This window comes from Colletes latitarsis, chromosome 1, assembly GCF_051014445.1.
Source record: "Colletes latitarsis isolate SP2378_abdomen chromosome 1, iyColLati1, whole genome shotgun sequence".
Classification (NCBI taxonomy): Eukaryota; Metazoa; Arthropoda; class Insecta; order Hymenoptera; family Colletidae; genus Colletes; species Colletes latitarsis.
Window position 1 is genome coordinate 38,043,746 of NC_135134.1, and position 22,659 is coordinate 38,066,404.

The 22,659-nt window shown below is 30.8% G+C and overlaps 2 protein-coding genes across 9 annotated transcripts; both read right to left on the bottom strand.

The window, feature by feature from the left end:
- Positions 1-175: 175 nt before the first annotated feature.
- Positions 176-5,891, bottom strand: LOC143343994 (glycerol-3-phosphate phosphatase). 5 transcript variants are annotated; one of them, XM_076769526.1, is made up of 7 exons: positions 3,282-3,477; positions 3,020-3,238; positions 2,667-2,827; positions 2,451-2,588; positions 2,165-2,372; positions 1,929-2,070; positions 176-1,855 (listed from the first exon to the last, which is right to left on the bottom strand). In XM_076769526.1, the coding sequence occupies exons 2-7, from the start codon at positions 3,105-3,107 to the stop codon at positions 1,669-1,671; spliced, it is 924 nt and encodes a 307-aa protein (XP_076625641.1). In that variant the 5' UTR covers positions 3,108-3,238; positions 3,282-3,477; the 3' UTR covers positions 176-1,668. The 5 variants fall into 5 exon arrangements, 2 of the variants coding, with proteins under 2 accessions (XP_076625641.1, XP_076625649.1); XM_076769534.1 differs by having other exon boundaries at positions 3,020-3,477; XR_013080039.1 differs by lacking the exons at positions 176-1,855; positions 1,929-2,070; positions 2,165-2,372; positions 2,451-2,588 and adding exons at positions 4,229-4,480; positions 4,587-4,835; positions 4,907-4,995; positions 5,724-5,891 and having other exon boundaries at positions 2,666-2,837; positions 3,020-4,152.
- Positions 5,892-6,247: 356 nt separating this feature from the next.
- LOC143343839 (uncharacterized) lies at positions 6,248-22,522 on the bottom strand. 4 transcript variants are annotated; one of them, XM_076769128.1, is made up of 12 exons: positions 22,422-22,522; positions 21,430-21,645; positions 19,570-21,348; positions 19,219-19,486; positions 18,718-19,130; positions 18,421-18,644; positions 15,989-17,479; positions 15,438-15,601; positions 15,145-15,335; positions 11,027-15,071; positions 10,032-10,114; positions 6,248-9,958 (listed from the first exon to the last, which is right to left on the bottom strand). In XM_076769128.1, the coding sequence occupies exons 2-12, from the start codon at positions 21,559-21,561 to the stop codon at positions 9,233-9,235; spliced, it is 9,516 nt and encodes a 3,171-aa protein (XP_076625243.1). In that variant the 5' UTR covers positions 21,562-21,645; positions 22,422-22,522; the 3' UTR covers positions 6,248-9,232. The 4 variants fall into 4 exon arrangements, with proteins under 4 accessions (XP_076625243.1, XP_076625253.1, XP_076625261.1 ...); XM_076769138.1 differs by lacking the exon at positions 22,422-22,522 and adding an exon at positions 22,035-22,415; XM_076769146.1 differs by lacking the exon at positions 22,422-22,522 and adding an exon at positions 21,929-22,053 and having other exon boundaries at positions 15,145-15,311.
- Between the last annotated feature and the right edge of the window lie 137 nt (positions 22,523-22,659).

A 22,659-nucleotide genomic window follows, 5' to 3' on the forward strand; every position in this document is an offset into this window, starting at 1 on the left:
TAAATGATTAAATAAATTGTGTAATTCAATTTATTAATTGGTTAAAATATAATCGAAAACTTGTACACCGCTGATTTTGTCGAATTTATTGCTTCGTCAGAGCGATAATGTAAACAAACTTTATCGCAATATTCGTTATTTCCGAGATTTTAATTTATTTCAAGGACAAGAAACATTTAATATTATTCAATTTACTAATTAAGAAATATTCTATTTATTCAAACAAAACAAAATCGCATTTTTTCATCATAATATACAGATACGTATGAAAACAATTACATAAATAATACTTCACAGTACTAAATTGTACGCAAATTTATACCATAATTTACACAATTGATCATTCACTATACATACAATGCATGCAATTATCGTATCACTGTAACACTTAAGCGTACAAATTATCGATAAAATGATAATTTGAACGATAACCGTAAATGTATATATACTGTTATTCTTTGGCAAATTTTCTGTTTTTAAATACCATTACAAAAATAGAAATTAAAAACCAGAAAAATAACATTAGAAATCTTTTTATATGTTTGTACTATATCACGTTGTGTTTAGTAAGAAAAACTAAAATACAGTACTTTATTTGGCTCGGGACCAACGCGAGCTGTTAACATATAAAGAACACGATTTCAAGCGTATCATTTCTTGCTACTTACTTGCCAAAAGTAAAAGCGTGATGTAATAGGATCAAATTAGAGAGATTGAAAGCAAGCAAGAAACAATGTGAGACAGACGAAGCACCGTCATTTTGTCTCGTTCTGTTGCATAGTGAGGCAATTGCATGCCAAGCACTGAAAAAAGTAATTTCAGACTAATATCCTCATTAACAAAAAAAATTTACAAATTGACTGTTACTGGAGAAGTTACAAAGACAAATCGTTGCTCTAGTACAGTATATACATATACATTGTATATATATACACACACACTAAAATGTAGAAATATTGTATCGTATAATAATTTGTAAATTATTTATAAAGGGTAAAATATATACCTGATTTTTCCATAATACTGTACTGTCGTCTAGAATAGTTATTGTAGAAAATGTTAAAGCTCCAAGTGAATTAAAAGTGCTATATTTTACAACACATAAAGATAATGAAAACATATAACAAGAGCAATTATATTAATGGAATTGTGCGAGAAAAGAGATAAATACGTATAATATTTCGGTCGTAATATGTCTTTTTTAACGCGTTTGGCATGCGAATGACCCCCTGTGGGCCGTTCGAACTCTCTGACTTGCTCTCATTCTATCTTGCTTTTGCCTTCGCAAGTAGAGTACTGAATTCTTATCTTGTAAGTCAAGCGGAGCTCTTAACTAATAAATACTGTATTAATGTTTCGTTAACTATCAATAATTCTATTTTAGATAATAGGAACACATTTGTTGTATAATATTGTCATAAAAATGAAATAATTTTTGCATCAAGTTCAGTACATACGTCTAAGTAATTTCTATTTAAGCAGAAATAATTTTAAATAATTATATGAAATTGTCGAACAAAAGATGTTTTTGTAAATATAACTAATTAAAAAATAGAAACAAAGAACGACAGAACCATTATATGTCTCATATTTGAATAGATTAATGCGTAAGATTTATCTAAATATTATCGAATTGTGCTGAAACTTTTGATTTTGCATCAAACATCATTAAGATTTTTCAATCATTTTTAGCACATCACCTAACTGATCTACATAATAATCCGGAATTATTGAATTTTTAGAATCCGCATTAGATGAATTCATGGCATCTATATCGTTTTGTGATGTAATGCCTGTTAATACAAGAAGTGTTTTAAATCCACAACGTTTTCCAAGAAGAATATCGGTGTTCCGACTGAAACAAGATAATTACGTTTTTACCGAATGACTCACTATTATAAATAATCATTATAGTATGTGATAGTTACTTATCACCAATCATGAGTGTTCTTGCAGGATTCAAACCATATTTCTTGATTATATATTGACTCAAGAAAGGCTCTGGTTTTCCAAGCATTATTGCTGTTCTATCTGATGCTGCTTCTATAGTCTTTATAAAACAGCCAGTTCCTGCATAAAATACATGCAAATATAATTCTCTAAGTTCTATACAAAGCTACATTTGAATTTTATATCAAATCAATTTAAATGAATGTATTTCAACCTGGAAATTTATTATTATTTGGTGAAGGTCTTTCTGTATCACAATTTGTGCCTATAAAGTGAACATTTGGATTTTGCAAATAAGTAGCTGCTTTCACAAGCTTAGGCAAAGAAAAATATTTATCAAAACCAACAATAACTGCCCCAACTTCCGGATCTGGCTTAAAATTTTGTACCATTTCTACTTCATCACCATCCATAACATCAGGCTGTAATAAAACAATGAATTCATTACATAGTCGATCTACATTAAAAGCAGATAACCAATTATACTGTAAGAAACTCACTCCAATACCACAATGTTTGATACCCTCCTTATCTAACTCTTTAGTAATACCTATACTACCGACCACGTAAGCCTTTTTATCAAATTTCTTTTCTTTGAGATACACTGCAGCTAAAAATGATGTGCACACTATTTCTTCCTAAACCATAATTATAAAGTATTTTATATAATAAATATCCTTTTTAATTGCAAAACTAAACACATGAATTTTACTCACCATTGCTGCATCATATTTAAGTCCTTTACATTTTTCTACGAATTCGGATCTAGTTTTTGTGTTATTATTTGTTATATAAAAGAATTTTTTACCCAGCTGTTTAAATTTATTTACTGTTTCAGGTGAGTTCTGTATTACCTCTGTTTCTCTCCATAACACGCCTAAGGTTTACTGAGATTAAAACACCACTTATAACATTGTACATGTATATAGAATTGTTTTCAGTTAACTTTTATTCTTGACTTACTAAATACAATGAATTTTGAAGGTACCGCATTAAGAATAATATAGCGTAATCTTCATTATTTTTCATCTATATTAGAAAAATTATTTGACACAAAATAATTACTCACCATCACAATCTGACAGAATGACATCAATTGAATCTATGAAATTTTTGAATTCCTCTTTAGATAATGACGTTATGTTTTTTGTTGCCATTTTCTAATTAATTACAGGCACAATTTTTCAAATCAATATAAAACTATCTTCTATTCTACACGCAAAATACACACTTCATCAATAAACTACTGCACAACTGTAAAGATCTTATACAAAGTATGAGTTATACTCTTGGCAGACAGCCACGTACTGACGCACATACATATTTGCAACACGACCTTGTTTGCCTATTGCGTAACGGGACGTATAAATTGTTCCTCTTCCATTCATAAATACCAATAAATACAATTGATGACTATTAAACTACATTAGTACCACTGTGGGAACGAAGTCACACTTTTTATTACTTATGATAACCTTTATTTCAGATTTAAATTATTTACTAATTGCTACTGAAACGTATTTGATGTAAAACATAATTTTGTTAATTTATTTAAAAACAGATTCAACATATAACACTTGATGAAATCAAACAAAAAAACAATTTTGTACGAGGAAGAAGGTTAAACAAAACAATCTGTCGTCAACCAGAATTATACATATATATATATATATATATATTAACATACACTATTTCATATTTTGTCACGTGTATTTTCGACATAAATAAATGTGATCACAGTATATAATTAATACCCGTATAATAAATTAAGTATTGTTTTTAATAAGGAATTGAATAATTATTTCTAGTAATATTATTTTAATCATACTATGAAATTAAGTTACTTTTAAGTACTAGACGTTATAGTTTTGCACTTAAACTTTTCTAAATACGGTAATAGATCTCCAATTGTATTGATATAATAATCAGGAATGTATTCTTTTTCTTCTGGACACTTTGAACGTTTCCACTTAGTGATATGATGTAATTTACTAACTCCTGTTAAGACTAATAATGTTTTAAAGCCACAACGAGTTCCAAGTAGTATATCTGTATTATGCCGATCTCCAATCATTAATGTACGTTTAGGATTTACATTATATTTTTTTTTCAATAAATCTGCTATATAAGATTCTGGTTTGCCCATTATTACAGCTTTCCTTTCTGCACAACTTTCTATGCATCGCACCAAACTTCCAGTACCTATAATAAGAGATTAGTTTATCAGAATTTTAATTAAATGTGCGCAGAACCGAGAAGTATTGTACATTATAAGTACCAGGTATAATAACATTGTTAGCAGCAGGGAATCTTTCATCTGTATTTGTTCCAATGAAATGTACATTAGGATCGTTTAAATATGAGGCTGCCTTTACCATCTTGGGGTAATTAAAGTGCTCGTCGAAACCGACTATAACTGCACCTACTTCAGGATCTTTTTTAAAAGCTCTATATGGAACGTTCTCAATAATAGGATCTGGTCCTACACCAGTATGTGAAATACCAACTTCTGTCAATTCTTTTGCAATAGCTGTAATACAAATTATCATAATTACAATACTTATTATACATTGAAATATAATATTCATTGCTGGTTGTACAATGTTATAATGATACAACAAAAATATAATTCTTGCCTTTCGATCCTATAATATAAACTTTCTTATTAAAACCCAAATCTTGTAAATAACAGGCAGACAAATTTGCAGTACACAAAATATTATCCTTAGTAGCTTCGAAATTTAATGTTTTACATTTTTCTACAAACTCTTCTCTAGATTTTGTACTGTTGTTAGTTACGTAAAAAACTTTTTTACCAAGCTCAATAAAGGTGCTTATAACTTGTGTAGCATTTTTCATGGGTCTCATATCTATCCAAAGTACACCTAAAATGTACAATTATTATTACTTTACATTTTATTATTACAGAGAAATACATTTATCGAATAAGACTTACCATCACAATCGGTAAGTACAGTATCAAAAGAATTGAAAAATTCATTGACATCGTCATCATTAAGTGTCTTAAAATTAATTGCAGCCATGCTAGAGACACATCTTGTTTTAATAAAATGTACATAAAGTTAAATAATTGCAAAGATTATTATTTTAGATACACATGTTTAGAGAATAGATGTACTTATTACAAAAATTTGTAAATTTGAATTGACAAGCATATTAGGGAGCAATGACCAGGGATTGAAACCAGTTATATCGATTCTGGTTACGAAATAGTTGGTTTTAGAACCTTTTCAATTCTTAGTAGTAATATATTGCAAGTAAAATTTCAAATTTTATATTAATACAATCCGGAAGTATTTTCCGATGCGAGTGGTTTACGGCTTATTAAATAATTCTCTAACAGGATAGTCAATGTTAATATGTGCAAAATTAATATTTATATTTTCTTAAATTAATAAATTATAATTATCCAAACGATTCATTTATTTTGAAAAAAAAATAAATAAAATGGAAAATACGTAATGGATAAGTAAAAAATAGTTAAATTTCATGTTTAGTACATATATGCATAAGTTAGCTTTCCATAAATTGTCTTAAATTTAACTCAATATTCATGTTTCCTTACTTTAAAATAGTAATATCTTTTAGAGGAATGTAGAATTTTACTATACTTTTCAAGGTTAGGTTTATTATTTATACCTAAAATGGTAGAGATAGTTTCTTCTTGCTTTGCCACCGTTGTTTAAGTAATTTTGTGTTTTAAAGTTAAATAAATATTTTTTTCTAGATAATATTTAAATTATAATACTAACTTGATCAACCTCTTGAAATAGTTTAAACGTTATGTGATTGACAAACTATAGGAATTAAAAAATTGTAATTTAAAGTGTGATATTAATGCGATGACGATTAAATTTATGTAATATGTAATCGAACATACGTAAACTTAACACGTTTAAACTTTGGACAATAATCTAGAATTTCATCATCATTATCATAAATAAATTTTAACAATCTAAGAAAATTTCCGTAAATGATAAAAGTGGCAGATTTAAACATTAAAACAGTTGTTAATTTTAAACTTATTTAAAAAATTTAAAAAAAGCATACTTCCATTTTGCTTTCTATTTTAACTTCGAGTAAAATTATTTTTACAATGAAACGTAAAAAAATAATTAATGCTATACCATTATAGTATACCTGTCTTATATACCATTTAATAAATTTTCTCAAAAGAAATCTTTAATAAATTATTTAATTAATATACATTTTTTTTCTTATTTCATAAGAAAATTAATCAAAACTTACGAGAGTGTATCTATTTTTACATCACGAATATTTACTTAAACAATTTATTATGTTACTAAAATCTTGTAACAAAAACTCCAATTTTTTTTCATCGTTTCGTTTTTTATACCAATTTTTCCAATCGTTACTCATTCTTTAAAAAAGTTATACTTTTCTATAAAGAACATTATCAAAGTAACTATATTATAAGACACGTTATAAATTAGAAATTCCATATTATTCAATTATCTTTTCTAAAGTAAATCTTTATAAGTTTTTCAAAAAATTTATTATAAAATATACCTTAGTTAAGTACATATTCAACTCTACGTACGTGAACAATGTCTATCTATAACAACTACAAATGCAATCAGTCCGCCTTTCGAGCTGATCGCAAACAAAAAGAATCAAACAACAATGGAAATCAAAATCGCATTTTTTTTCGTAACGGACGAAAGACTTAAATCATTAAGGTCGATAACTATAGATCAGCTAAACTTTCTGCAACGAGAAAGCATGTGCACACTAAAGTTTGAGCGACATCGTATGTATGTACATTTCTAAATCACACAAAAGTTTGGAGGTCACACGTTAAAAAGACGAGCATTCACGGCGGTTGGAAAAGTCGCGTGAAAGCTCAATCAAATGAATTTAAGACTAAAGTTTCATTCGCTCGTTCCTGTACATTCATACAATAATTAACATCACTCCTACCATTTCATGGGCTTTAGATTGATATCACAACCGCAAACTTAAAAGTTTACGTTCAACGGAACCAAATCGAAATATCCGCTGATCGAAACAGTTTTAACGCTTATCAATTGATTACTCGAATGTAATGCTTGTACATTCGTATATCATATCTCTTATACACGGTGTTCGGCCACCCCTGGGAAAAATTTTAATGGGAGATTCCAGAGGCCAAAATAAGACGAAAATCAAGAATACCAATTTGTTGATTGAGGTTTCGTTAAAAAGTTATTAACGTTTAAAATTCCGCCTGTGAGACGACAATCTGTAAATAGCTGCGTGCGTGCGATAGTAACAAATTGGTATTCTTGATTTTCCTCTTATTTTGGCTCCTAGAATCTCCCATTAAAATTTTTCCCAGGGGTGGCCGAACACCCTGTATAATAGAAGTGCTAAAACACGTAAAACATGACGCTATCTCTCCGTTGCGAACAATCAACATTGAGAGGCTTTTTCAACACCAATTCGTAACCGACTTTTACTACAGGTTACCACGAATTTACGTTTCTCTTTAAAATGTTTGCAATTTGAATCGAAATGGCCCTACAGTATCAGTCTTTTAGTTAAAATTTTGTTAATTTTATTAGAAATAGTTGAGCATAACTCCACAAAGTTTAACTTGGCCTATAGTCGGGGCAAAGGATTTAGGTTGCTCGAAGCCACCTCTCGTTCCATCAATCGATTATCTTGACATTTTACTTTATTTTATTCCAATCTCAAAGGAATAAAAGAGAAGCTGTCCAAAGATACCGGATATCTATGATGTATACATATTCACACAGTTGAAGCAGGGACGCGCGGCAGAAGTAAAGTTCGTGCTTATTGGGGAAGTAACTTTAAGCGATTAAAATCTTTTGTCCCGATTATGATAAGAACGTATCCTCCACGTTCCACAGCCGACTTCTACAACGCAAATATTATTATTACACGCAATAACCGAAGGAGCATTTTGTTCGGATGCATGAAATACTTTTCTCCAGTGACGTCTCGTAGTTCCCGATTAAAATGTTATTTAAGCTTTAGGTGTTAATACCACGTACAGTAAAAGTATTACTATCAAAATAAACTTAAAATCTATGCGCACCTAATAGAATATAAAAAGAATCACACAAGGGACGTATTAAATGCTATACAATGTATTCCTAAAATATTTAGTTAAGTTTCATCAGCATTGTTATTAATTACACTGATGAAAAAGTGCATACAACAACGATAATAATAATATGACATTAATAAATGTCATTATTTGACATTGTTCGGACAATATAGCGAAATGTAAACAATCACAGGTACTAAATAACTATAAAAGTGACAGTACTGTTTTAAAATCTTTTTAATAGAAAATGTCAGCAATCTTTAAAGTGCATCTTTAAAAGGCAACAATAATATACGTACTTTAATTTGAAGAAAATTATTTATAGTACTATGTTTGTATGACATTTTTTCATTGGCACAATGAACAGAATATGCTGATAAAGTTTAACCAAATATCTTAGCAATACGCTGTGTAAATAATAATAATTAATAAACTACTCGAACAAAACGCTCGGAATAATCGAATCGATAATTACATTCCTTCTACAAGTAAATATCAATGGGATTCTTATATTAAGTATGTTACTACATCTCAATATATATAAATATAAATTGTAATGTAATTATACTACATATTCTAACAATAATCTTAGTTTTAACAAAAATTCGAAACGAATTTAAGGTATTTGATTATTAAATTCTCTACACATTCGTGACTACTAAATACAACTATTTTCTACGATTCTATAATTTGCAAAATGGACCTCGTACACCTCTTGAATTTTATTACAGTGAAATTATCATTCATACCTTCTTCCTTTAAAAGCAAACAATTTGTCAAAAGAATAAATAGGAACCAGCCTATATACAGGGGTCATATACAGGGCACAGATAGATAAAAATGAATTACTTGGTAATTCATTAAAAATATGGCAATTGAGGCCAATTTACAAAATTTCGAAATAATATACAGTAGAACCTTGATATCTCTATACGAACTTCGTTGCTATATTGTATTAGTAAACAAAAGATGTGACCACTTAGCAACAAGTACTGTCTTTCGTTTGAGATAAAAATAGATCCAAAAGAAATAAAAGTATAGGTACGAATTTCAATACTTCCAGGAATGTTTAAATCACTTTCTCTACAATTATCAAGGTCCTAATACTTACCGTTTTCCATGACAAATAATTGTGTTGTGACGTAATTCATGTAACGGTAACTCAATCACGATAGCTTTGTAATAAAACTAAACCATTACTTTTCTTTTCTTCGCATATGCCACTTTAACTACATTCACAGTTTCCATTAGTAGGGTATCCAATATAGCTACAGTAAGACCATTTTTTACCGCAAGTTCATCGTGATGAAATTTGGTCCATTCGTCCTCTTCGGCTTGAGCCTCCCTAGCCAGTAATTCGTCGACTCTGTCTCTTCGTTTTCTACTCCAACGCATTACCATATTTTCCCGTTGTAGTTTCGTTTTGAAACCGAACAACGTAGCTACCTCCTTATTAACATATTCGTTAAGTTCTTCTACAGTATTTGGGAGTTTCATCGTAGGTTTTGTTTTTACGTTTGGTTTCGTCCAACTTGGTCCTGGTTTTTCATACTCGGCTTGATAAACCTCAGCGATCGTTTCTTTACACAGATCGAAGAGGAATGTATTGTAAATTCTTCTATCCTTCTTTACAATCTCATCATTCTCTTTGGTTAACTCGCAGATCTCAGGAGGAGCTTCTAAATTCATGATATCTTCTCCAGCCTCCCTAGCCCTGAATATGAGTGTCGTGGCTTTCTCCGTGAATGCTGTCAATTCTTCTATGTTTGAGGGAATCACAGCTGGTGGAGGCGATGGTGACCCAAGTGACACTGAAATTCGTCCACCACCGCCGGGTGGTGTGTAGGGGGGTGGCGGCTTATTAGGTATTTCTCTAACATAATAAGATACTTCCTCTGCTTCCAATTTTTTAATCTATTAAGGAATAATGTACATATTATAAAGCAACTTTTACATTAGAAGAAATAACTAAAAAATTCATTATTACCTCTAGTTCGATTTGAAGTTGTTCAATACGAAGCAGTTTCGCTTCCAGTTCTGCGACTTCCAAACCAGGTTGTTCCAACGACGCTGTGTAAACAAAAATGTGAAATAATATGGATCTGCAGAAGAGACTTTACAAATAATTAGTCCAGGAAAAGCAACACGAATCTTTACATTACACTATAAATTCGCATATTACTTTGATTAGGTGCTTCGAGAATTAAAATAAAAAGTCCAAATATAGATAACAAAATTTTTTCAATGCATTAATAAAATATAAAGCTGTGATGAAGTCGGACATTCCAAGTAAAAATTTGTAGATGATGATAATTCCTTTCCAAAAATATTTAAAGTAAACAGAAGATAAAATATTTTACGTTTGTGTTGTGTTGCACAATATTTACAGGCTTTCCTTGTGCATACAGAAATTAATAATTAAAGATCAAGCACTCATGCGACATTGATTTTTACCACAAAAAAAAAAGTCAATGTTCATTTCATTCAAAGTTTCGTGTTGTATTACCTTTAAGTAATTATTATCTCGACTTTGCTATTCTGAAAATAAACAATACATGGCTATACGAGGCAATGCTTTGCACAAGAATATACAGCCATTATAAAAATCAGAACGTGTCTCTGTAATGTATGTAATATATATGTACATAAAGTGTAGTCATCAATACTCAACACTACATAACTAATGTAGAATAAAATTAAGTGAAATTTAATCAGCTGCATTTAATAAGATTTATGCTTTTAAATATCTATTCAACGTTAATAGCATTATTTAAAATTCAATGACCTGATTGTTTCTAAATTTATATGTACACATTAAACACAAAGAGTTTAAAAAATTAAAAGAATATTCATAAAATGAAATAGATATTTAAAAATATATCTTAATAAAATTCAAATTTAACTGTATCAAAACTGCGTATTGTTTACCCTTAATTTTATAGTTAAATAAAAGTTGATATTGTACAGGAATAAAAAATGTACCTTTTAATTTGTCTATCATGACTTCTATATCTTTCTCAGATGTAGCAACAATAGGTGTAGCATGATATGTATTCTTTGAATCAATATTTTGACTTTCCGCGTTAGTGTTATTCAATATCTCATCATTTAACGCATCAATGTCTAATTTTGAATCATTAGAATCTCTGGGCGAATCCATCTCAATTTCCGACACACTTTTCGGCGTATCCCTGTCTTCGCTCGACTCAGACAATATCTCTTGCTCCAACTTCTCTTTGTCTTCTGTATCATTTAAGCCAACAATTAATTGCATAGATCGATTTTCCTCTTCTGTTGCTATTGTCTTAGACGTTTGACTTTCTAAATTATTTTCCAACGATTGCTCATCCTTCTTGTGAATATCTTCCATAGACTTATCATCAACTCTTGAAAGTATAATATCATCTTTGTTCGAAATCTCTTCTGATGGTTGTTCACTGTATTCAGAAATTTGTTTATTACTTTGAAATTGCTCTCTGTCATGATCGGAACTTGTTGAAGATTTCTGTGTAATTTCATCCAGTATTCTCAATACCTCCTCTGATTTTTGTACTGCTTCATATCTTTCTGGTACAGATGATGTCTTTTGTACAGAAATAGTCTTTTGAACTTCACTTTTATCAAAAATTTCAGATACTTCAAGACTTTCTTCCGAGATATCTTCATAATCTGGATCTTTCAAAATGTTAAATGTTTTATTCATCACGTCGGTAGGTGCACTAGATATAATTACTTCAGAATTTCCTACTGTTTTGAGATTATCTGCAGATTCAGAAGTGTTTGCACTCTCCTGAGTCTCTATTTTACTGTTTGAAATATCAATAGTTTGAGTATTTGTCTTATCATGTTCGATTAATTCTGATTCAGTGGTGGAAATCTGTTTCTCTATAGTATCCAATCCACTTTCAGCTACTTCTATTAAATTATCAAGTTGTTCACCATCTGAGCTATCTTGTTCTACTATGGGTCCTAATAATAGTTCTTCTTGTACAATTTTTACGTCTGTTTCCGTATTGTCTTCGAATTTAATCGTTTCTACAGGTTCCTCTTCTGCAAATTCTACTTTAGCATCAATTTCAACTTCAGACAAAATGTCACCTTCTATACTTCCAGGTTCCAATTCTGTTATTACAACTTCCTGTGATTTAGTTTCAATCTGATGTATTGTACCATCGTCATTTTCAATTTCAACGTGTAAGCTAACATTTACAACAGGTTCAGTATGAACTTTAGTAGTCATAATGTCTTCATTAATATTCCTATCATTATTAGTATCCAAAGAAATGGTTTCTCGATTTCCATCAAGTTCTGTTTCACTCTTTGTCTTTACATTGTCTTTTAAGTAAGAACTATCTAAAATTGATTTACACTCCTTATTCACTATTATCTTCCTTTCACTTTTATTTTCTCTAATTTCCGAATGACTTTCTATTTTTTCTTTTATTGAGTTATTATCAATACTTTTTTCAACTTTATCTAATATTTTAGTTACAGAATCATAAATGGTCTTTTGAAAATCATCAGTTTCTATAGTGTGCACGGTTTCTTCTTGATTTTGCTCTTTGTTGCTGTCTGCAGTCATTATACCCAATATATAATTAATTTTATCATTGGTCATTTCAATGTTATAATCTGGTACTGTTTCGTCAAATTTAATACCATATATATCAATATTTGTAGATTCACATTTTGGAAGAAACAAAGACACATTGTCTATATCACTACTTATATTCTCTTCAAGATCTTGATTTTTAGTGTTATCAATTGACTGAGATATATTTTCTGTATCTAAAAATTTGTTTGAATCGTCCTTAGATAATTTCAAATTCTGATTTTGTGATGTTTCTAATTCAGAATTAGTAACATCCTGCTGAAGGCTAAACGAATTAGATATAGTCCAATCATCTTTATCAAACGAAGTTTTATCCACAGAAATTTCTCTCAACTGACTTTCATCTTTATTAATTTCTTTCCCAATAAAACTTGCAGTGTGATCTAATGTATCCTGCTTAGATGTTTGAACAGATTTTAAAGAAGTTTCTTTAAATTCTGTATCTTCATCTTGCATAAAAGAACTATTTTCTTTCTGATTGTTATTACTGAATTCTATTTTATGTTTATCATCATCTTTCATATAACCTATTACTTCTTTAATTTCGTCAGTTTTTTCAGTCGAACTCGAAGATTGTGGTAAAATTTGTTCCTTTGATAACTCCTCAGTAATAACCGGTTCTACGACTGTCGTCTGATTTGTGACATTCTGCGGAAGTTTTTGAGAAATTACGTCACTCTTATGCTCTGATTGACTCTGCACACTAATTGCATTATTTATTATTGAACTATGATCGATATCTATGTATAAATTTAATGACTTATCCCTTCCAAGTAAATTGGTATTTTCTGAAGTTGAAGAGTTTTTATTTGATTCTAAAAATTTATGACATTCTAAGTTATGCGAACCAACTAAACTTTCTTCAATATTTATGTCTTCCCGAGGAGTGTATGTTATTTCGGATGCATTCTCTGCTATATTTATGCTTTCTTTATCCTGTGTCGTTTCCGAATTAATTTCAGATAAAGATTTCATACAAACCTCAGTAGAAAAATCACTTAACATTTTTTCATTTCTTTCGTGTGTACTTGATTTATTGTTCTCAATTAATACATTTGAACGATTTGAATTATTCTCAGTGGCTTTAATATGCTCTAATATTATCGATTTTTCAATCTCATTTAAAATCTCTTTACTCCTTGCTTTATAATCAATTTCTTGATTTGATTTTGAAAGAGACGTATCGTCTTGCGGGATTATAACAGACATGACATTATCAACTTCTTCTACTATACTTTTGCTGTCACTAAAATGACTAACTGATTTTAATTTTGAACCACTGGTCAAGTACTGTGAAATATCAGGATCAGTCTCCTTTTGTTCTAATTCTATGTCTTCGATTTTATTCTGTTTTACAGTTGTTATTTTATGAATTTCATTGTTATCGTCAGATTTCAAAAGAATTTCCGATATATCTTTCGAAGTGCTTTTATCTTCATTGTTCTTAGATTCTTCTTCGGTTGATTTTTTACTGAAACGTGACATCATTTCCGAAAGTATTTTGAGTTCATTTTCAAGAGAACTTATGTCTTCGTACAAGTTCTTATTATTCAAACGTAAAAAGTCTAACTTTCGGGAGACACCAAGCATTTCGTTATCAGTTTCAGTGTTAATTTCCGTTTTAGAACCTTCGACGTTAGATTTTTCCGAAGAAATACCAGAATACTCTGAATCTTGTACTTTATCAGCATCAGATTCTAACGAGATACTTTTCGCTCGAGATTGCTCAGAAGCCGTCTCAAAATCTGATCTATATTCTTTTAAATCAGATTGAATAGTGGTTTCATTTTTTGAAAGTTTTGTTTCCGATTGTGTAAGTATATCTTCTTCAGATTTCGCTGCACTAATTTCAGTCTTAACATCTTCCGAAATGCTAGACCCTTTTTCTTCAGTTACAGTTTGTCTGTTTTGCATTTCATCTAGATATACTTTACTATTATAAGAAACATGTTTGTCGGATTCAACATCATCGGAAACAACCGATGATATTGAACCAAGTTTATCAGACTCAATTTGTTCTGGTATGCTCTCATCAAGAATAGTTTCAATACTTTGACTAATAGTATCCATTTTCGCCGAGTTTAATTGTTCCGAAGTTCTTACATTTTTGTAAGAGTTGGATACTTTTTCCAAATAATTTTTATCATATTCAATTTCAATGTTTTCATTTCGTAGTAAATTAACACTTTTAATAGAATCTTTTGTTGGCCTTTTTGTAGACAACAAATCAGACTCGGATCTAGACCTTAACAAATCGCTATTTTTAAATATATCTTGAATTCTTTTCAGAGGAATTTCAGGTACTTTAAAATCTGCCAATGATTTTGATTCTATTGCCAACTTATCATTATCTTTACTTGATCCCTTTTTCGATTCCAATTTTCTACGCATCTCATGAATGGTTGTATCATATTTCTATTTGCAAATAATAATTCATTTAACACACAATACATCGAAAATATTATTAAGAGGTAACTTGTTTACTTACTTTAATTTGATTTAACAAATTAGCTTCTAAAGCGCGAAGCTTTTGTTTTGTCTGCTTCCTAGCTTCTCTCTTCAAGCGTGACATTTCTAATCGTCGTTCCGCCAATTTTTCAGTAAGTAATTCTATCCTTCCTTCGATATCACTTGTATCGGACGAGACAGTAGTATCTATAAAGGGACACATACTTCTCTCTGATAGTTATCAGAGTTAAAGAAAATACATATTCGTTTAAAACAAAACCTTCTCACAATTAAGCTGTAATTGATACACAGAGTAGATAACATTGAACTTACCTTGTTGAGAAAAAACATTTGATGTTGTAGTTACTAGTTTAAGAGCAGCTTGTTCCATTCGTGCAACACGATCTTCTTCTGTCCTTAATTTTGCATGCCAAGCCATCCACTCTTCCACACAGTTCTTCCGCGATGTAAGTGCGGCTTCGCGTGCATTCAAAATACTAAACACCGAAATCACGTCCGATAAAACAAATACACTTTCCATAATATTTAAGTAATTGTAAACAAATTAACGTGGCAATCGCATACGCTTAAAATTATTTGAAAAAATCGCTTAATTGCAATAGTAAAACCAGATACTCTTTACTACAGTAGAATATCGCAATAACAGTGGAATGCAGATCGCCGGTGCAGAGAGTCTATTTTTACAATGCTTCACTTCATGGTGTGAATTCACAGTTTATTATTAGATTTCTTACACACGTCTAAAGCGATGCGCAATATTGTTAATTTAGCATTAAAATATATAAAAAAAACAGTTTGTAAAATTATAACAATACAAAATATAGATAGAACATAAACGAACAGAAAACTACGTATCTACTTACTGTTCAAGTTTCTTTGAAGTCTTCAAATTATGACCTTGCGATCTGACAACTACAGATTTTGAATAATTTCTGTCACTTTCTCCGGAACTATGATGAGAAACAGCAAAATTACTGACTTGGGATCTCGTAGACATATTATCCAAATTGTGTGCACTCTTGTCTTGACTATGAAAGGAATTCTCATAGGCTTCTATGCTTTTGTCAAATATTTTTTGACATAATATATTCTCTTTACTTTCATAATCATCTATTCTATCAGTCAATAATTTAAAATTCTTATCTTTCGTAGGTTTGGAATGCCTAGTTAAAGTTTGCAGAAAACTTTGACTCTCGTTGTGATCTATACTATCTAAAATTGTGTTCTCGTCGGTTTTATCAGATTGGATAAATTCTTTTTCCATCCTTGTTCGTTTATTGTGATGCTTAATAAACTCCTCTGACATTTGAGAATTGGATTTGGATCGTAATATGTTTTCCGTAAGTATACTCGACGATGATTTGCTTTTTTGACACTTTGAGGTCCTGCGCTTAACATTTGATTTAGATTCAGAACTGGATTGAGTTTTTTTAGACATATCGGTTGGAATTGATTTATTACTTCTTTTAGAACTCTTTGAATGTGTCTGTAAAATATCTTCAGAGACTTGGGATGATTTTGATGTCTTTGATACAGTATCTTGGCTAACAGAACTTATTTCTTCTGGAACAGTCTCACTGTTCGTGGTTGCCGCTTTTAATAAAGATTCTCTTTCTCTCTGGGAAACCATACTTTGAAAATGATTATCAATTATATGAGAAGACTTCGATTTTTTAGATAGTTCTTCTACTAGAGTATCAGATTCCGATTTAGCATGTTCAGATACAGAATTATTTAAATTCTGTTGCAACAATTCGGAAACGTCGGGAGATTTTTCTTTCTCAAAATAATATTTCCCAGATATGCTCATGGAACGACCCGATATCAATTTTGGATCGACAGAATGTTGATGCGACTTCAATCTCAAGTTATCCGCTCTAGGCATTTTTTCTTCAAACTTTCTCGGCTTTATTTCATACTTTGATTTGTTCCCATCTTTCTGCGATTTATAAGGACACTTTTCTTGAGATACATTGCCTTGAATAGCTTCGTTAGATTTATCAAATCTAGAGAACAATGCATCAGGTTCCTCAACAAAATTTGTAAATTTATTACTTTTTGGTAGGTCCAGTTTAGCAAAATGTAACTCATTTTCCGACATTTGCATGCGTGCATCTGTCTGAGATCGTTCATGCTGTGACTTATCAGAATCAACTAAAGAACTCATAGAACTATTACTTCTTATATCATAACCTTTCATTGGACCAGATAATCTTCTCGGAGATTGACTGTCCGCGCTTCTTTTTAATTTAGTTAAAATATTTTTAGTAGACATTTGAGGATTGAACATATTCCTTTGTTTTTGTAACATAAGTTTACGTTCTTGACTTGCAATTTTATGAAGCTCTTTCAGCCTGAAATTTATGTTAAATTTTTGTTGCATATTGACAGTTGTATAATAGTAATTTTATAGTTTTGAAAATCTTTATTGTCTTCAATCTTGATCAACTTATAAGTCTTAATTGTTAAAAGAATCTTAATCATTGGTTGAGACATTTAATAAATTATATTTGTTTATGCTATATTTATTTATATGGTATAAAGGTCGAAAGGTCGGCAAGAAACAAAGGGAAGCGGCCTTCACTCGTGTCGCGTTAGACGTCGCGGAGACGATTCCTGAAATTGGCGAATCAGGTGCCAAAATCGATAGAAGACATGTGTCACGCAACACAGTTCTCAAAGGATCGAGAACTATTAGGAGTGTTCCGTGGCACGTACCGGGGACGTTTGCACTTGGCCCAAAGCAAATCTAAAAGGCGATCGGAAGAGCGTATACAGGATGTTCGACCACCACTGGGAAAAATTTTAATGGGAGATTCTAGAAGCCAAAATAAGACGAAAATCAAGAATACCAATTTGTTGATTGAGGCTTCGTTAAAAAGTTATTAACGTTCAAAGTTCCGTCTGTAGAGCGGCAATCTACGAACAGCTGATAGTAAACGCGTGATAGTAAACGTTAATAATTTTTAAACGAAGCCTCAATCAACAAATTAGTATTCTTGATTTTCGTCTTATTTTGGCCCCTAGAATCTCACATTAAAATTTTTCCCAGGGGTGGCGAAACACCCTGTACAAGGGCAGGGCTCTCGATCGTCCGTGTCAGAATCATACCAAACAGCTAGCGACGACGTTCGAAACGTATCAATCAAATAATTATTCAGAGTAGTCGAATCTATCGTGATCACAAGCCGAGTCTTGACCTATCGTCGTATTCTAAGCCCGCGATTCGCGAACTGACGCGACACCACATTTGACATATGATACATATTATTTCTCTGTATAAAGAACTACATACCTGCTCATCTCGTCCTTTTCTTGCTGCAATTTTAAAAGTAAAGCTCTTTGCTTCTTTTTTACAGAGCTAACACGACTATCTTGACCGGTATCTTTTAATGCGCGTTTTCGTTCTTCTAATTTTACTAATTTTTTAGTTCGATCATTTAATGTTTTCTCGCGAGATTTAAACAACATCTCGAACTTATCATACCTCTGTTTTTCGTCCTTTATTAATTGTGCAATCTGTAAATAGATAAAGTACTGAATACATGTTCTTGTCCCGATATAGGAATTTTAATTAACTAATTATACTCACTTCTAGATCTAAGTATTTATTAAAAGAACAAGTTATATCTCGCGTAGAGATGCTAATCTCGGTTCCAGTTTCTGTCCGTATAGATGACGTAGTTTCATGTAAACTTATTTCTGACATTGTTCTTAATTTACTAGGTAACGATATTTCTTCTATTTGATCCAAATCTTCAAATTGTTCTGCCGAATCTAAAGAAAGCTGAGGAACTTCGCTATCTCCAGCAAATCCTCGTTCATATAGGACACCACAAATCTCTGAACATCTACTTTGTACATTTCGTCGAGTTGAACGTATATCTGTTTGTGTTGCCATGTCGTTTACTGTTTGAGTTTGTACTTCTACTGCTTTTACTACTGGCTTAATTTTATGCAGATTATCAATCTCATTTACCATAGTCTGACTTGTAGTATAATGCACTGTATTGTTTGAAAACAATATTTCAATAATAATAATTGTTTTTGGTACTTAATAATTTTCATAACAAACGATATATTGATTCCATACCTTTATTGGTTGTAACATGTTTGTGTAATTTATTAATTTCATCACAATGCTCCATAACATCAGCTTTCCTTTCACTTGTCGGTTTAGAGATATGTGACTTTCCTTGGTCGTTTGTTTGACTATGCTGCAATGGTAACTCTTTTTCTTGGTCCTGTTTAACATTATATAAACACTTTTCAACATCCATAACCTGCCTCAATGACTCGTTAAAGGAATCAAGAAGATGTAACTCGGCTTGAAACTGCATATGTAAAGCAGTTGGATGTAACTAAAATTGTGTAGTTACTTTTATAGTATATTTATAAAGTAAATGAAAAGAACATACATATTGTGTTAGGTGTATATACTTACCAATGGAATACCTTCCTGCTCCGTTTCTGTTTTACCTGTGTTATACTTCAAACACTTAGAATCAGCATCTATATTACTATTTTGTATAAACTGTCTTTTCCGTTTAGATCGCGGTAGAAGGTTTACTTCTGGCGTTACTAAATCGCAAAATTCTTCTTGCTGTATTCGATTTTCATCTCTGAATGAAATTCTTCTTGGATCAAATAACGTTTCTGATAATACACTATCGTTCAAATTAGATTCATTACTGTTACTTGATTGCTTGATTGTAGTAGCAATGCTTTGTGTAAACGATTCTTCTTCTTTTTTTGTATTTGTACTAGTGCATTGTGGTAACGTATTATTTGTATATTTTGAATCGTTGGTAGTTTTATTTGATTTAAGCACATTAATATTTTGTACAACTTTTTCTAAATCTTTGTTTTTCATTTGTTGTGTGGAAATGGTATTCGGACTTCGAGTTCTTATACTCGAGTTTGAATCTGTTATACTTTCCTTATCTTCAAACTCCTTGGAGTTCATAACATATGTTTTGCCTTCTATTTTACTCGTAGAGGGTTTTATTTTTTCAGATATCCTCTTGGTTTGCTCTTTAAAAGATACATTTCCTAATTTTCCTTGAAGCTGACATGCTACCTTATGCTGTTTTAGTTGCCTATTTTCCGATGAAAATACATGTTTCTGATCATCCCCTTGTTTCAATGTATGCAAATCATCCTTATACCTGTAATCCAAATTCTCAAACATGTTTCTAGATTCTCTGACTGTGATTTTATCTGGCAATTTTGAGGAACGTTCAGAAAGTGATTCATTACTGCAAGTTCTATTCTTAGATTCTAAAGAAGCATCTCTTGATTTTAGAAATCTTGCATTAGTAGATCTATGCCTTTTATCTGTATCTTTTTTGGCAGTAGATGTAGCAAAATTTTTTGTTTTTGGTTTTGTTAAAACAAAATCAGTGTCTTTCGACATATAAAATGGCAACCTGTCATTTTTTAATTTTATAGCTGATGCAGTTTCATTTATATTATCAGAAAAGTCTTTTCTAGAAACACGTCTTGGGCTTCGAGATCTTTTGAAGATGTCTTGCCCTACTTCATCCTGCTTCACAAACAAAGAATCATCTTTTCTAACTCTCTTGGATCTATTTTCTTTCTCCCTAGAGTTTTCTCGAACATATTCTTTTTTCTTTGACAAATTTGATGATATAGAAATATTTGGCACCTTCAGCGGCTCTATTTCACTGGTTATTATCGATGACACGTCCGATGTTGAAAAATCTAACCGTCTTTGAACTCGCTCAAAACTCTTTGTTGGCTTACTCGTTTTTTCGTGAATAAGGTCCATTGAAGGTGTATCAAATTTTGGAGATATTAATTCTTTTGATGTAGAATTTTCTCTAGTAGCAAAGTCTAATTTTTTTGCAGAAATTTTCAAGTCGGGAACTTTCAATGGTCTTACAAAATCCATCTTTTGTATAATCTCATGCAAATTCTGAGAACTACTGGACTTTAATACCGTAGCAGACAGATCAAATGCATTTTTATTATTTGGATCTTGTACTTTTCCCCAGACTTTAGAATTATCATCTAAACCAAGTTTTCGTTTTACAGCACTTATAAATGTAAATGGATATGGTTGGACGGGATGATACGATAATAAGTTTTCTAAGGCCTTTAAGTCAAATTCAGTTGGTGAATTGGGTTTATCTTCAGATATTTGCTTGACAATATAATTCTGCTGTTGTTGTAATTCAAGATCTTGTTTAACTTGGGCTGTCTGAAATTATATTTCATAATGATATTTAAATTGAGATAGAAACAAAACGAATGGAAAGCAAGAATGGCTAAAATTACTTACTGCTGCTGATGTTTCAGCACGTTGAACAATAACATCTGGATCAGAAAAAAAAACATATTTTTTCCTTGTCTCTTCCTTCTTTAGCGTCCTTTCTTTTTCTTTAGCGTCTTCCTTTTTACAGCTACTCCTCATATTTTCATATTTGTCGCATATTAATCAATTTATATTTCACGGTCACACGCTCGTCCATGCTTATATTTACAACAAGCTCTTGAACTATAAACATAATTTCAAACAGTCACAAATATTGTTTAAAAATGCGTTGAAATAATTAGAGATTAAATTTTTATTTAGTAGTATTCATTATATGGATATTAACATTCACAAATTATTGCACACAACGAACCAAAACGAGCTTAACTGTCATATGTTTAATCAAATAACTGATAACTGACCGAATTATGCATTTCCCATGTATAACGTTTTAAAAAATTAAAAAATGGTTTCTAACTTAATTTATTAATTTTTAACATTTATTAATGTTAACATGAAAACTTACATTCATATGTTTAATACAATTCAAAACAGATGTAAAGATTATAAATTCACGAAAACACAGTGAGACAAATTTTCCGTATAACCTAATTTAGGACGCCATGTTTCACCTAATATGTTTTGTAAAATCAATTTTCAAGCGTCCGGCGCGAAACAACGTCTGCGTTTTGAAAAGTTTGCAAAAAACGAGATTGTCGCGCGTCATACATCATTAATATTTTCATAACGTCGAATACAATAACTCATTATAACGGTCATTTATAAATGACAATCACGTGGTACACCACTATTTGCTAGTTGCATAAAATTGAAAATATGGTAACGACAAAACACAAATGATCGATATCACAGTTACCATTTGCAAATGTGACACGTATGTCAGTAATGCAACAATGTAAACTTTCTTTGTAATAATAACTATAATATTATACAAATTTTTACACTTGTTATAAAACTTTACAGAAGCAACGTAAAATGAGATATATGGTGTAACTGACCGTAATTGTATTAAACGGAAATATAGTCGTTCTACCTGGAACGTCTCAAAATTTTTGCAACTTTGCCAGTCCTGGCAACATAGATTTCACACAACAAGAACAGGCTGTGAACATAAAGTATGTCATCACATAGATTGCAATCCACTTTGTATTAACCAATCAGAGAAATTGTTTCTGCATTGTTATTTAGACAAAATATTACATTTAAACGTACAGAAATAAAATATAAAATTGTAAT

What these genes read in the sequence shown, in the direction of transcription:
- LOC143343994 (XM_076769526.1), bottom strand. Translation starts at nt 3,107, where the DNA reads ATGGCAACAAAAAACATAACGTCATTATCTAAAGAGGAATTCAAAAAT. An exon ending in TTAAATATGATGCAGCAATG is followed by an intron (nt 2,589 to 2,666) that starts GTGAGTAAAATT and finishes ATTATGGTTTAG; the next exon opens with GAAGAAATAGTGTGCACATC. An exon ending in AAATAATAATAAATTTCCAG is followed by an intron (nt 2,071 to 2,164) that starts GTTGAAATACAT and finishes TATTTTATGCAG; the next exon opens with GAACTGGCTGTTTTATAAAG.
- LOC143343839 (XM_076769128.1), bottom strand. Translation starts at nt 21,561, where the DNA reads ATGAGGAGTAGCTGTAAAAAGGAAGACGCTAAAGAAAAAGAAAGGACG. An exon ending in GTGCTGAAACATCAGCAGCA is followed by an intron (nt 21,349 to 21,429) that starts GTAAGTAATTTT and finishes ATATAATTTCAG; the next exon opens with ACAGCCCAAGTTAAACAAGA. An exon ending in GAAAAGGACGAGATGAGCAG is followed by an intron (nt 17,480 to 18,420) that starts GTATGTAGTTCT and finishes CATAAATTTCAG; the next exon opens with GCTGAAAGAGCTTCATAAAA.